General features: G+C 53.1%; 1 protein-coding gene across 8 annotated transcripts in view; it reads left to right on the top strand.

The window, feature by feature from the left end:
• The window catches only part of Shisal1 (shisa like 1), a 103,658-nt gene that overhangs the window by 65,059 nt on the left and 24,389 nt on the right, over positions 1-14,210 (top strand). For all 8 annotated transcript variants that reach the window (NM_001374163.1, NM_001163145.2, NM_001374162.1 and 5 more), the window contains 2 exons: positions 489-702; positions 11,039-11,356. In NM_001374163.1, coding sequence (NP_001361092.1) covers positions 489-702; positions 11,039-11,356 — 532 coding nt within the window. The remainder of the gene's footprint in view (positions 1-488; positions 703-11,038; positions 11,357-14,210) is intronic.

Below are 14,210 nucleotides of genomic sequence, written 5' to 3'. Positions count from 1 at the left end.
TGCTCTGTGTCAGAGAGAGAGAGAGAGAGAGAGAGAGCTTGCAGGAGCTGGCTTTAAGTCAGGTGCCATCACCACTGACTGGCTCCTGGCAGGTCCTTAACTGAACACCTCCCAGGTTCAGTTTCTCCACCTTCAAAGTGATATCACAAGCCTGCTAGGGTGATCATGTGGATTTAGTGAGGACCCCCCCCCAACCACAGAATAGGTCCCTAGTCACTACAGGCTAAAATGCTGGCGATGACCCACCTACAGGTGAGCTTCAAGGAGCCCCAAGGATCATTCATCCTGAGCTATCAGGGCCATTGTGTAAGAGCTGGGGATCACAGAGGTCCAGGAGGCTTTGGGGCAGAAGTGAGGCTCTTTCTGGACCCTGAAGAATTCCTAGGGGAGGGAGGGGCCTGTAGGACCCTGGAGCTGCCAGTCGCTCCTGCTCAGCACCTGTGAGCTGCCAAGGGGACCCCAGCAAACCTTGTGTCTCTGTATTCCAGTCCTGTCCGCACATTTCCGGGTCTGTGAGCCTTACACGGATCACAAAGGCCGCTACCACTTTGGCTTCCACTGCCCCCGGCTCTCGGACAACAAAACCTTCGTCCTCTGCTGTCACCATAACAACACTGTCTTCAAATACTGCTGCAACGAGACGGAGTTCCAGGCGGTCATGCAGGCAAACCTCACGGCCGGCCCCGAGGGCTACATGCACAAGTGAGTACCAACCCCCCCACCCACCTCCCTACTGCTCTGACCACTGCCCACCCCTGCCCTGGGCATGCTCCAGACAGCACATGCAAGGAGGTAATCCTAGAATGAGCTTTGCAAAGACTTGAGGCAACCTGGGTTCCTGGCCTGACTGCTCTCTGAGCTTTTACAGTTCCCATCTAAGAAATGGGTATAGGGTGCCTACCTGGAGGGGCCTGCTGCAGAGGTTGAGTGGGGTCATGTCTGGATTGTTTCGTTCAATAATATTGGCAATAGCATCAGTGCTGAGATGGATCCTTTGGAGGTAGTGAAAAAGCATCGAGATCAGGTCTCCAAGAGGAATTTGCTGGCACAGAAGCAGAGGCTGTACTGCTAGGGGCATGGTGGGTCAAAGCGGTACACACTTCTATTTGAACGGAGTTGACCATCCTTTACTGTGTTGGGGGTCAGGGGCGGGGAGGGTCATTGCATTTCTTGTGTGCTGGCTGTTGATGTGGTTTTGCCAATTTCTTTTCCTACTACATTTTGGTGTTTTTCTTATTTTTAGCAAGAAATCTTTATATATGAAGGAATCACTATACAAATATTTTCCAGTGCTTTTTACGCACGCTCAGCAGTCTTGTGATCACAAGATAACCATTTATTTTTTATGGCATCTAATGTTTGACCTTTTGAGAAAGGCTTTTCCTTCTGAGAGCATTGAAGAATTCTCCTGTCTTCTATTTCATGTTTCCAATTTGGCTTCCCAGTCTCTTATCTGTTGTTTGGGTCAGACTTATTTTAATGTAAATATTCCAACAAGAACTGGGTTGTATTGTCTTTTGCATACAAAGAATGTCTTAGTTTCTTTTCCCATTGCTCAGATAAGATCCCCTAACTAGAGAAATCTAAGGGAGAAGGGCTTACTTATATGGCTCACGGTTCCTGGGAACACAGTCCATCATGACAGAGTCAACAAGGCAGCAGGCAGGGAAAGTCTGTCAGGAAGAGAAGGAAGCTGGTTGGCCACATTGTACCTGGGAAGCAGGGAATGAAGAGGAATGGGGTCCAGGTTATAAGGACTCAAGGCCAGCCCCTGGTGACTCACTTCTTCCAGCAAGGCTCCCTGTCCTAATGGTTACACAGAGCCTTCCCTAACAGCGCTACTATCTGGAGGCCAGTGTCCAAGCACTGGAGCCTGTGAGCAACATTCCACCTTCAAAGACCAAGACCAACAAAGCCCCTTGTTCCTGCCGAACTGTCTGCCTTCTTTCTGTCTACTGGCGTGACACTCACGCTCACCCTGTGCTATAATGTGCCACACGTGAACCCCAGGGTAGAGTGTCATAGCTCTCTGGCCTTTGCTGGAAGGCCATGTCATACGCTAGTGTTACACTGTGTGAGTTGCTGACTCCCAGGCTGACTTCGTGTTTCTGGGGTTTAATTGTCCCAGGCTCTTTAGACCCTGAGTTTTAGAACCTGCTTATGTGATCCTCCTGCTCTGCGGGCCCTATCAGAACAAAACCAATTAGTCTGACTGGTATCCTCTACTGCAGCTAGCTTCACATAAGGATCAACTTTTGGTGATATCGTTTCTTTTTCAGTTTTTGGTGTTGACTGTTTCCACCCAAGAACACACACACAGCCTGTTTATTCATTTGATTCAAATTTTCTAGGCAAGTGTTCCACCACTGAGCTATCCCCAGCCCTTCGGGTTTTCTTTTGTAATGCTTTTGGTTTTCTATGTAGGGAAGACGTGGGTGACGTCCGCGTTTGTTTCTAGCTTGCTCTTTTCAACGCTGCTCTCAGAAATAGCCTCTCTTCCTTTTACCCTTCTGACTATGGATGATCAAAAATTAGGAGTCTTTATTCATGAATTCTGTCCTCAGTTTTTGTAACACCTTTTTGATCGATTCTCTCTTGTTTCCAGTTATGCCACTGGGGAGAAATAGCCCCATATCCCCCTTCCTTGCTCGTGAGGCAGGAGCTCATAGGGTGGCCCTGAACTTGCGCACTTGCACACAGCCTCCTGAGTCCTGATGCCAGCCTTACTTTCACAGTTTCTGGCTTTTGTTCGGTTATTGGTTGGTTTGGTTTTTCCAGTTGGGGTTTTCTCTGAGCAGCCTTGGCTGTCCTGGAACTCTCTCTGTAGGCCAGGCTGGTCTTGAACTCACAGAGATCCACGTGCCCCTGCTTCCCTAGCTTTTTGTTGTTCTTGGTTCTGTTTGCTTTTGGTTGGTTGGTTGGTTGGTTGGTTGGTTGGTTGGTTGGTTTTCCTTTTCCAACTGCATAGGCTAGTGTTTCTAAAACATGCCAACAGTCAGGCATTCTTATTATCCCTACATTATGGGAGGCTTCACCTCTTGCCCTGGGGATTGAAGGATTTCCCATGGTAGGAACAATGGACTGAAAGGGAATATTATGGAGTGGCTCTTGATAAGGATTATGGCAGTGCCGGGAGCAACAGGGCTGAGGAACTGAGCCTCTAGCTCCGTCTGCCTCTGGAGTTTGAGACTTTGCTACCAGACTCCGTTCCCTCTGGAGAAGGTGCCTCTTTCCTTTGGGTGGGCAGGAGATGCAGACTCTCTGACTATCATCCAAGCCTCTCCTCCTCCCACCCCGGCCAGCTCCTGAGAGCTCCTTTCTCAGCTGCACGGAGCTTCCCCTGAATATCCTGCCATCTGCTTGGGCCTCTGAATAATCCTGTGTGTGAAGTGGCTCAGCAAGCCCCGTCCATCATAGCAGGGGCTGGAACCAAGCCTGGAATTTGGCCTAAGCCTTTTGTGAGACCAGGGGCTGTTTCCATGATGGGGGAAGGGTAGTGCCAGGACTGGGGTTGAGACTCAGCGTGCTACAGGTGCCCTGGAAAAGCCAGGCAGAGGCTGGGCCCCCCACAAATAGACTTCCTCGAGGTCTGGCACCTGGGGTCTGGGAGCCTCCCTTAGAAGCCCACAGGTTTCTATAATCTGCTCCCACAGGGTTTCCCACAAAGCAGGCACAGGGGCCTGGCTGTTGCTGCTGGCTGCCAATACCCAGGGCCTTCCCCCAGAGGGAGTGGGAATGGTGATGCTCTGAAGCTTCGTTGAGTTTTTAATCCTTGGCTTTCGGAAGCACTCCAGGCGGGACAAGGCATCTGTGAGTCTCTGTGCTGTCTATCCTGCCGTGCTGGTCACAGGGACTCACAGCCACAGCTAGCTGGTTTGACACAGGAGAACAGTGGGGAATCTCAGACATCCTAGGGCTCTGGAGACCCCACCTTAGGAACTCTGGAGAGTCTTCTGGCAGAGGCAGACCTTAGAGGGAGGCTCAGGAAGGCACTCTGATGTTAGGGTCTGGTCCTCCTTCACTGTGAGATCACCTGGGCCTGGGCGGGACTATTCCAGCCTCTACCTGTCAGATGTAAGGACCAACCCACACCCACCCCGCTGACACCAGTGTCCCTTGACAGATGTGGGGCCTGCTGACCTAGGGCATCTTCCTTTGTAAGCAAGCGTCTAGCCATCTTCCTGATACTCCCTCTCCGTAGGGTGATACAGCTGGGCCCTGCTGTCTCACCACCAAGCCAGCACTCCTTCTAAGGGAGCCGAGGCAGCCAGACCTAGAAGTGAAGTCGGAATGAGTAACTCTGGGCAGACTCCTTGCAGAGGAGGAGTGGACATGGATGAGACTGGGTTAGGCCTGGCCTCCCAGGTGGGACAGGGCTTCCTAGACAAGGTCAGGGGGTGGGGTGGTGTGGGGGGTTCTCAACCAAGGGCGGGGCCTCCCAGCCAGGGGCAAGGCTTCTCAGCCAGGGGCGGGGCTTCCCAGCCAGAGGCAGGAACTCCCAATTGGTTGGGATAGGAATTCTATCCTGAAAGCTGTAAGCGGCATTTGTATCATAGAGCAAGCTATTGGGACGAGGACCCTGGGGACCTGATCAGTCCACAAAAGCCAGAATGTGGCTTGGGAGGGAATCAAGCCACACAGAGGGGCAGTGGGAGCCTTCTGTCCAGTTTCCAGGCTCAGGGGCTTTGTGGAGAGAACCCAGGCCCAGGGACCTATAGCAGGGGTTGGCTTCCAGGTGGACTCAGTTATAGAGAGGTGACAAGAGGTGAATCTTTGGGAGTCAGAAGTCGGGATGACAGCCTGAAATGTGGCCAAAGAAAGTCACTGTTACTGTAGGGTAGACTCACCGTATGGAGACAACTTGTGGATTCACTACCATTTAGGACCTTTGCCATACCAAAGTCACAGCCACCCTGACTCACTCAGCCTCAGACTCTCTGGGAGGGAGAAGAGAGGGACCAAAAACATGTGGATGAGGTTCCCTTGTCCTGGACCCCAGCAAGTTGGCAAGGGTTGAGGCTGGGGACACAGACACCCTTGATCTGTCATTCAGCCACAGGGCAGGAGGCTGGGCCTTGTCTGAAGCCAGGGAAGTTGCCCCATCTCCTGAGGCTGGAGATCCAGAATCTCAGGCCCCGCCCAATGGTTCAAGCCAGTGTGACACCCCGCCCCCCAAGAGGCTCCTCCTCCTCCACCGCAGTGAGTCAGCAGGAGGTGGGCTGGTGACCTGGTCTTATTTATTTGTGTGTTTTGGATGAACAGAGTGTTGTGTGGTGATTCCAGCTGCCTGGCAAGAAGGCAAGCCACTGAACGCGAAAAGGAGGCTGCTTTGCCAATTCCACCACCGCAGCAAGATGCCTGCTTCCAGCCCAGCAGGCAGCCAGGGGCCAAAGGAGGGCCAGCCAGGCACCCTACACCCCTCCTAGACTGGTCTTGTCCCTGACAAGTCAGGGGGGAACCTTTGCTCAGAGCCACAGGAGAAAGCAATCAGCTTTCTCTGTGTGTCTCTCTGTCTCTCTGTGTCTCTCTGTCTCTCTTGTGCTTGCATGCATGCTCTCTCTGTCTCTCTGTCTCACTCTATCTCTGTTTCTCTGTCTCTCTATCTCTCTTGTGCTTGCATGCATGCTCTCTCTCTGTCTCTCTGTCTCACCCTGTCTCTGTTTCTCTGTCTCTCTATCTCTCTTGTGCTTGCATGCATGCTCTCTCTCTCTCTGTCTCACTCTATCTCTGTTTCTCTGTCTCTCTATCTCTCTTGTGCTTGCATGTATGCTCTCTCTGTCTCACTCTGTTTCTGTTTCTCTGTCTCTCTGTCTCTCTTGTGCTTGCATGCATGCTCTCTCTCTCTCTCTCTCTCTCTCTCTCTGTCTCACTCACTCTGTCTGTCTCTCTGTCTCTCTCTTGTGCCTACCTGTATGCTCTCTCTGTGTGTCTCTCTGTCTCTCTCTTTCTTTCTCTCTCTCCCGAGGCAGGATGCCAGGCGATGGCTAGGAAAGAGGGCCTGCAGGTGTGGAGATTGGTCTCCAGAAAAAACAGAGCAGTTGGCTCTCCTGGGCCTGAATCTGGGCGGACCACTAGGTCGAACTGGGTCTGTGTTCAACACGCTGCCTCTTGACCCTGTGGTCCTGCTCTTTGGTTAAGCCTATTAGCAGCTAGGCCCAAAGAGACAGCAGCTCACCCCACTGGAACATCCCTTGACAAGGAAAATAACATTGTTTTTTATACAAGTGAGCTCCACCTCCCAGGTTACTAAACACAAGACCTGTGCCACCTATGACTGCACCAGCCGACCTCTTCCTGGAAGTGTAACTTTAGGCATGGTTTCCTGCTTGTCCGTGCCTAGACCTATTGAGGATGTCCTCAGTGATTTTTATTTGTGATTGTTTAGATACAGGGTCTCATTCTGTAGCCCAGGCTAGCCATGAACTCAAGATTCTTGTTCCTTAGTCTCCCGAGTGCTGGGGATCACAGGTGTGCACCACCACACCTGGCTTCCTCTGTGATCACAGGTGTGCACCACCACACCTGGCTTCCTCTGTGATCACAGGTGTGCACCACCACACCTGGCTTCCTCTGTGATCACAGGTGTGCACCACCACACCTGGCTTCCTCTGTGATCACAGGTATGCACCACCACACCTGGCTTCCTCTGTGATCACAGGTGTGCACCACCACACCTGGCTTCCTCTGTGCTTCACACGAGCCTGCCCTCATTGGTTTCTTCTCATCTGTTCTGTTTTGTTTGTGACGGAGTCCCATGTAGCCCAGGCTAGCTACCAACTCTCTATGTGGCCAAGGATGACTTTGAAGGCCTAATCGTCCTGCCTCTACCTTCCAAAAGCTGAGATTAGAGGCATGTGTCACCATCTTTTATGCAGTACTGTGGATAAAACCTAGGGCTTCATGAACCAGAAAACAAACAAAAAACAAAACAAAGCAAACAAACAAAACCTCTACAAGCTGAACTGCAGTCCCTGCCCCTCCCCCTCTTTTCTGGACTTCTTGCCAGTTTTCAAAGCCTCACACACAATTACACCCCTAAAGTGAGTCTTGTACTCACTCCTACTTCAAGACAGAAACTGAGGCTCATCTCCCTAAGACGAATGGAAAGTGAATTTTAAAGAGCTGAATTTAGGTTCCAGTGGCTTTCACCTGCTGAGCCCGAGTCTCCATTGTCAGGCTGACAGGGTCTGCACTGGGCTGTTCCCATTTCCACCAGCCCAACCCAACCAGCAGGGCAGGACTTAAGCAGCCAGGGTCTTCCTGCTCTGACTGCTGGGCTGGACCACTGCTCCCATGACTTCCCGGGATTTCCATCCCAGGCCAGGCCAGGCTGCAGCTGTCTGCTAATGGCTTCTCTGCTCTGCAGACACATTTCGAGTCTTCCAGTGGGAAGGTTCTATTGTCGCTTTGGAAATCTCAAGGAAGCTAACTCACGCAGACCTGCACATGGCGCCTGCCACTGTCTGAGACTGGGCTGGTCACAGAAGCTCCACCGCAGCATCTGTCTTTTATCTTCGCCCTCCACACAGGCATGGCCAAGGCCCGGCATCTGGGTGCAGTTAATTTCCAGATTGCATATTTTAAATGGCATTTTAAAAATTAAAACCTCAAATCCTTACAGCTGGCAGACCTTGGAGAGTGTGGCCTGAGGGGCTGCAAGCTGTCATGGAGAGGTCTGTAGTCCTGGCCTCCTGGTGGAGCCAGAATGACAGTAGAGAAGCTGGGGACGCCTCTCTAGTGTCTGTTTTAGATTTGACCTTGGGATTTCCCAGGACTTAGCACACTCTGAGGTTGTAGGGACCTAGCTCCAAACTCCTGGCCTGGAATGGAAGTCCCCATCCCCCTACCGGGAAGTCATGGGAGCATTGGTCCAGCCCATCAGTTAGAGCAGGGAGACCCTGGCTGAAGCAGTACTGCCTTGCCAGTTGAGTTGGACTGGTGGAAATGGGAACAGCTCTGTGCAGACTTCATTCACAAAGCGGGAATCACAGACCATACTGTGGAAGCGGCCTTGTCAGCATGACAACGGAGATGCCGGCCAAGCAGGTGGTAGCCCAGGCTAGCTACCAAATTCATTTTCAAAAATTCATTTTCCATAGTCTTAGGGAGATGAGCCTCAGTTTCCAAATCTGTGAAATAGGGATGGCTTAGTCACTGTGAGTGACACCCTGTGGCTGCCCATATGGGGCTCATCTGTGAAGTGGGGTTGCCACTCTGAGCCCAGAGTGTGCGGCACAGGGTCAGAACTGAAAGTGTCCCTGTTCATCACTAGTGCGCTAGTCACACAACTTTAACACCCGGTCAGTGCTGGTTGGTATCACAGCACCTGTGTCCCGCCAATCCCCGGTTCTCACTGGGACAGTACCACACGGGTGTGTTTGACATGCAAGGACAAGGTGGATCCCAAACTGCCTTGGGGGAGTCCACAGTCTCATGGGGCTACCTAGAGTCTTGCAAATGAAAATGGGCCACAGGGTGATCTCAGGGACCCAGTGACATTGTGACCCATATGAAGTTCAAGAAGGCTTCCTGTGCCTGGTGCACAGGAGGCAGGGAGTTGGCTCAGCAGGGGTGCATCACCGCGTGGGGCTAGGTCTCTAAGTCTTATGTGGTACCCCTTGGAACTGCTTATATTGCGCTTGGCCAAGGCGCTCTGAGGAATTCAAATCCCCATACTGCTGTCATGGCTGGGGAATCTTAGAGAAGACTTTGGTCCCTCAGAGGTCCCTCTCTCTGCCCAATTTCCACCTTAGACACCACAGGTCTGTTTCCTTCCATCTTAGCACTGTGCAGAGCAGAGGGGACCTTTAGCTGCCCCTTGTCCTGCGCTGGCTTTTTGGAGTGTTTCTAGCTCCAGGCAGGGCCACCACCCCTCCTGCTCTGGATGCCAAACAGCATCTGGAGAGAGCGGCCCTGCTCCCTCCCCGCCTCCTCAGCCCCCAGGCTGCTGCCATGGGAACCACCAGGAACAGCCTGGTTCTCAGAGCCCTGACATGGGGGCTGCAAGAGAGAGAGAAATCTGGGGAGAGATGGGTGCCTGGGACCAGAGCCCACCTAGACATCTGTCTCCCATGAGACTTCAGCCTGTAAGTGAGTTGGGCTCTTGGCCTTTTTCCTCTGGCATGAATTCTCTGCTGTGCCCTGACACTTCCAGGCAAAGCTAGTGTCCATTAATAAAAGGCTCAGTGCTTGGCTGTCAGTCATTCACACCTTTGTGTGGCAGTAGTTGGCAAAGAGATGGAGTTGCAGAAAGAAGCTGAGACTTCTCTGTTTAGGATTTGCTGGGTACTGAGCCCAAGTACTGACTGGTACTGAGTTCTAAGCACCTCTCTTGAGGCTGTCAAGCTCCGTGTGCACAGCACGGCAGAGCCTTACCAAGAGCCATTCCTCCGCAAACTCCCACTGCCCCGACTCCCAAGAGAAGTCTTCCGTCCAAGAAATTGGCCAGCTGAGACACATTCTCCTGAATAGAAAGAGGAAGTGGGCTTATTGACTCTGCTTCTGCCCTGGCCAGCCTTGGAAGTCGAGGAGAGACTTAAGACCTGGAGATGGACGGGGCTTCCCATAGACCACGCAGGGAAGCAGACCCAGGAGATCAGGCCAAGCTCCATTCCCAGCACAGATAAGCAGGAGGGAGCTCCAGGGCCTTCTGGAGTGGAGGGTTTCCTGCCTGCCTCTTCTAGGCTGGTCAGCAGCCTCTTCTCAACACCCTGGCTGGCCCATGCCCACTCAAGCAGATGCCCATGGCAGGGAACAGACTGAAGTGGGTGTCACTTGAGCAGTTAATAAACTAGTCCCTTGAAACGGCCCAGGCCCTGGCAAGTTCCAGGCAGCAACCCAGCTGTGGTGTCAAACCTAGAGGCAGCCCACCCTAGGGGACTAAGACCCCAATCTGGGGTGGGAACATCAGGGGCACAGATATGCCAAGTGATAGAGGCCAACGGAGAGGCTAGGCTTCATGAAGAGTTGGGGGATTGGAGCAGTCTCAAATGAGGGTACCCCAAACAGTGGGACAGAGGGGAAGGAGGTGGGGACATGGGAAAGGCTACCTGGCAGAGGGTTTGGTCTGTGCGTAGGCACTGGACAGGGGGTGGCCAGTTGTGTGCTTCAGTGCCCAGCAACATGTAAAGAAAGAACCAAGCTTGCTGTGGGTTGGGAGCGCTTGAAGTATTAAATCCTAAGGACTCTTGCCACCTCTGCCAGGAGACTGCAGCCTCTGTGCGGGGAGCAGAGGGGTGATGGAATGGCCAGGGATGCAGCTGTGGCTTGTAGGGTGATTTCCCAGCACACACAAAGCCCCAAGCTCTATTCCCATCACTTACAAACCAAGCACTTGTCACCCCAACGCTCTGGAAGTGGAGGCAGGAGAACCAGAAATTCAAGGTTATCTTTGGCTTACATAGCAAGCTAGAGGCCAGCCTGGGCAACATAAGGCCTTATGTTTAAAAAAATAAATAATAAATAAAAAGTTACAGAGATTAAGATTTCTCTGTGGTCAGAAGGAAAAGACTTCAGTGAGGGCAGGGACTGAGCTGAGGTGGGAGTCAGGGATAACTGGGTAGGGAATTCTGCAGAGGCTCTGAAGGTGTTGCGCCCCTGCAGGGGTGCCACGGGGTTCTGAGGCATGTGGGGTGTGACTTGGTTTTCTGTTCCCTCAAAGCCATGACAGGTCTGTGGCATCTGCCCTTAGGAGTGAGGCCAGGAGGGATGGCACAGGAGTGTCCCAGGGGCAGTAGCGGTAAGCACAAAGCCAGCAGGGAGCCTGGCAAATACAAGGAAAGGTGGGGTGAGGTAGGGCCCCAATAGTCAGTTTAGAAAAGTCAGAGCTCTTGCAGAGTGCCTGTTAGGGAAGGATCCAGAGAGTCTAGCCTAGAGCACAGGGCAGGTCCAGGGCAGCGGCCAATGGGATGCAAGGGACAGGGCAGGTAGGAGTGGAGCCTAGTGCTGGAAGTATGTGTTTGCTAGCTTGTGATGGATGCTGGTAGACAGGGCTGGGGCTTCTGGGAGTGTGGCTCAGTCTCAGCTTCTCTTTCCCCAGCAACTACACGGCGCTTCTGGGAGTGTGGATTTACGGCTTCTTCGTGCTCACGCTGCTGGTCCTGGATCTGCTCTATTATTCCGCCATGAACTACGATATTTGCAAGGTTTACCTCACTCGGTGGGGGATCCAGGGACGGTGGATGAAACAGGACCCCCGGCGGTGGGGGAACCCTGCTCGAGCCCCTCGGCCAGGACAGCCGGCCCCACAGCCGCAGCCTCCCCCTGGTACCCTGCCGCAAGCCCCCCAGGCTGTGCACACACTGCGGGGAGACACGCACAGCCCACCCCTGATGACCTTCCAGAGCTCATCCGCCTGGTAAGTGTTTGCGAGAGCAGCCTGGGTGGACTGTACTCTTTATCACTGCTGCTGCGGTCCGACCACTGGTGACCTGGCTATTTGCTGTCCTTCCTGTTCGCCAAGGAGGACTTAAAAGCCACATATGGCGTGTGGTAGCACATATGTGTCTAGAGGAGAAGCCAGAAAAGACAGGTCGTCGCTTGAGTTTCCTAGTGGCCAAGGCAAAAGGGGAAAGTTGGATGGCTTTTCAAGTTTCTGTGGTCTGGTCAAAGGAAAGAAAGCTTATCGGTGATGGGGAGAAGAGCTTTCAGCCTGAGGTCAGGAAATGAATCTAAATCTATCCTTTAGTTCCTTTGTCTTACATACCTGGAGGTGACTCAGGCAGGCTGTCCCATCAGGAGAGAGAAGGATGGTGGCAAGGGAGGTGACATAACAAAGGCTTGGCTTTGGGGGTGGCCGGGTCTGGTCCCAGCTGAGCAGCTGTCATCTCTGCCCTACTCCGGTAGGATGTTGGCGGTGGGGTGTGGCAGCACTGCTGCCCAGGCCTGAGGACTTTCAGAGCAGGTGTCTCATGAGGTCAGCTAGCCCCACAACAGAGATAAGCATGGCTTTGGCTTGGGGTCATGGGTGGTCAGGGCCTGGGGCCTGGGTGATAGCTGTAGTACTCAGATTCTGAACACAACATCACTGGGGGGTGGTCACAGCCCAGAGTCCTGCAAGGTCATCTTGAGCCCTCTTGCTGGTGACTTGCACCCTTCTAGCACAGTGACCACTAGGCTCTGCAGGGGACTGGCCAGCACATGCTGATATAACAGAGTTTTGTTATATCACCCTTAGACCTTCCAATCCCTGTGAGAAACCAGGGCGGTGTACTGTCCTTGGGTTATTCTGGGACCGTCCAGCGCATAGTAGGCACACAGTGCACCTTTGCTGCTTCTCCTGGGAGGCACTGGCGAGCTTGTTAGCCACTGCCAGAGCATCTCCCAGGTATCGACCTTTTCAATAATGAATGGCGTGAATAATTAATCAGATGCACTTACCGAACGAGGAACTGCCTGTCTATCATGCAGGAGACAGCCACTGTCTGTCTTTCCTTGGTTGAGCTCAGATGAGCTCTAGGCTGACTACTGTGGTGGGAGGTGAGGGTGAGGAGAGCCACCATTCAGGTGGAGAGCAAGACCCAGACCCAAGGAAAGCTGGAGAGTGAGCAGTCTGTTTACTGTACCTAATGGTGAGGGTCCCCAAAGTATACATCGCATGTCTGTGTCAGAGAATACCCAGAGCCCACTGGCCAAGAGGGTCTGGTGGGGTGCCTAAGGGCACCCTGGTTTTAGTTGCAATGGGCCTCCTCCGTCCTTTCCTTTGGGGTCCCTGCCTACTGCCCAGGAGGGCGTTGAAGGTTATCAGTGTTCTATACTCACAGCTGGAGTGTGCACCTGTCTGGAGGCCCACAGTGCCAGGAGATGTGCTAAGACCTCACCTCTGCTCCCGATATCCGGGGTTACCAGCTAGGATCTCTGTGTCTGTCTCAGTGTTCCCCCTCCCCCACACTGGTTTTCACCAACATGGACAGATTATGCACCTACTGTATGCCAGGTGCCATGCTGCACCCCTGGGATACAGGCGTAGAGAAGGTGGCAGGGGCGTGCCCAAAGCTTGGAACTGTACAAAAGCTAGAGTTTATGGAGTCTGAGAGCAGGTGTCTGTCTGGACGCGTGGGGCACACATACTGTGGAGCTCAGCCATCCCTGTCCTCATGGTTTCCTCTTCAGACTTGGGAAGTTGTGCCTGAGGCCACCCGCTTGCCCATTCAAACCATAGCTCAGAGTTCCACGTGTGGAGGGAATGTTCTAGCCACTGGCCACATTCACACACCACCTTCCAGTCACTTTCTGTCCTTGGATATGCTGTGACTTTGCCTGAGGCTTCAGGTTTTTTTTTCATCAGAGGAGAAACAAGGGGAGAGGGTTGGGCAGCCACATGGGACCTCCTCCTTTGCCACCCCAGGGTCCCCTGGGAGACTAGAGCGGCAGGATGCAGGACTTTGGAGGCCGTCTTCTGAGTTCAGCCTGTGGCTTCTCCCCTCTTCATCCTGACTCTTCATCTTGGCTGTCTGACTCTCTGGCTTCTAGGGCACACGACCTCTAGCAGAAGAGCCAGGTCACCAAGAGAGTGATGGTGGCAGGCTCGGGTGTTGTCACTTTGGGAGGCTCAAGGTCACATGACCAGCTGAGCAGGGTAGGTCAAAGGCTCCTGCAAGATGAGGATCCAGGCAGCTATGGGAGGTCTTGGCTGCCCAGGCTCTAGGGTACCCCTGCCCTGCTATAGGGGAAACAGGAAAGCTATACCATCAGCTGGGGCTTGATAAGTGACGAGCGCCCTGAGTGGCCCCTAAGTTACTACTTCTGCATCAATACTGAAGACCCCAGGGGCTGTGGCACAGCCTCGGCCCCTCAGGTCCTGTGAACAGTCTCTCTGTTCATTACTCCATCCATCTCCCTCTTAAGCAATATGACTGTCTGGCTGAAGGCAAAACCAGGTGCCAAATTAAGCCACCAGGCCTAGGAAGCTTCAGCCAGCTCTGTATCTCTAACTGAGTTAGGGGGTGGTGGAGCCCGGGTGAGTTGGAGCCTCGATGCCCTTCATTGAGTTTACAGAGGAACTTTTGTTCAGATTCTCAGACCCCATTTCTGTTCAGATGACTGAGACTTCTCTGTTCCCTGCAGCCTCGGTGCCCTCCACATCTTGAATCTCTCTTTATTTACCCTCCCCAGGCCCTGCCTTCCTCAGGCAGAAGTGCTCCAGCCTCCTCCTTGGCTGCAGATGACAGTGGCCACTGTCCCCAGACCAGCCCCCTCCCCAGGCTTCCTCT

Source organism: Mus musculus, chromosome 15 (assembly GCF_000001635.26).
Source record: "Mus musculus strain C57BL/6J chromosome 15, GRCm38.p6 C57BL/6J".
In the NCBI taxonomy this organism is placed as follows: Eukaryota; Metazoa; Chordata; class Mammalia; order Rodentia; family Muridae; genus Mus; species Mus musculus.
Note: the sequence above shows the minus strand (reverse complement) of the source record. Positions and strands in the feature narration are given on the sequence as shown.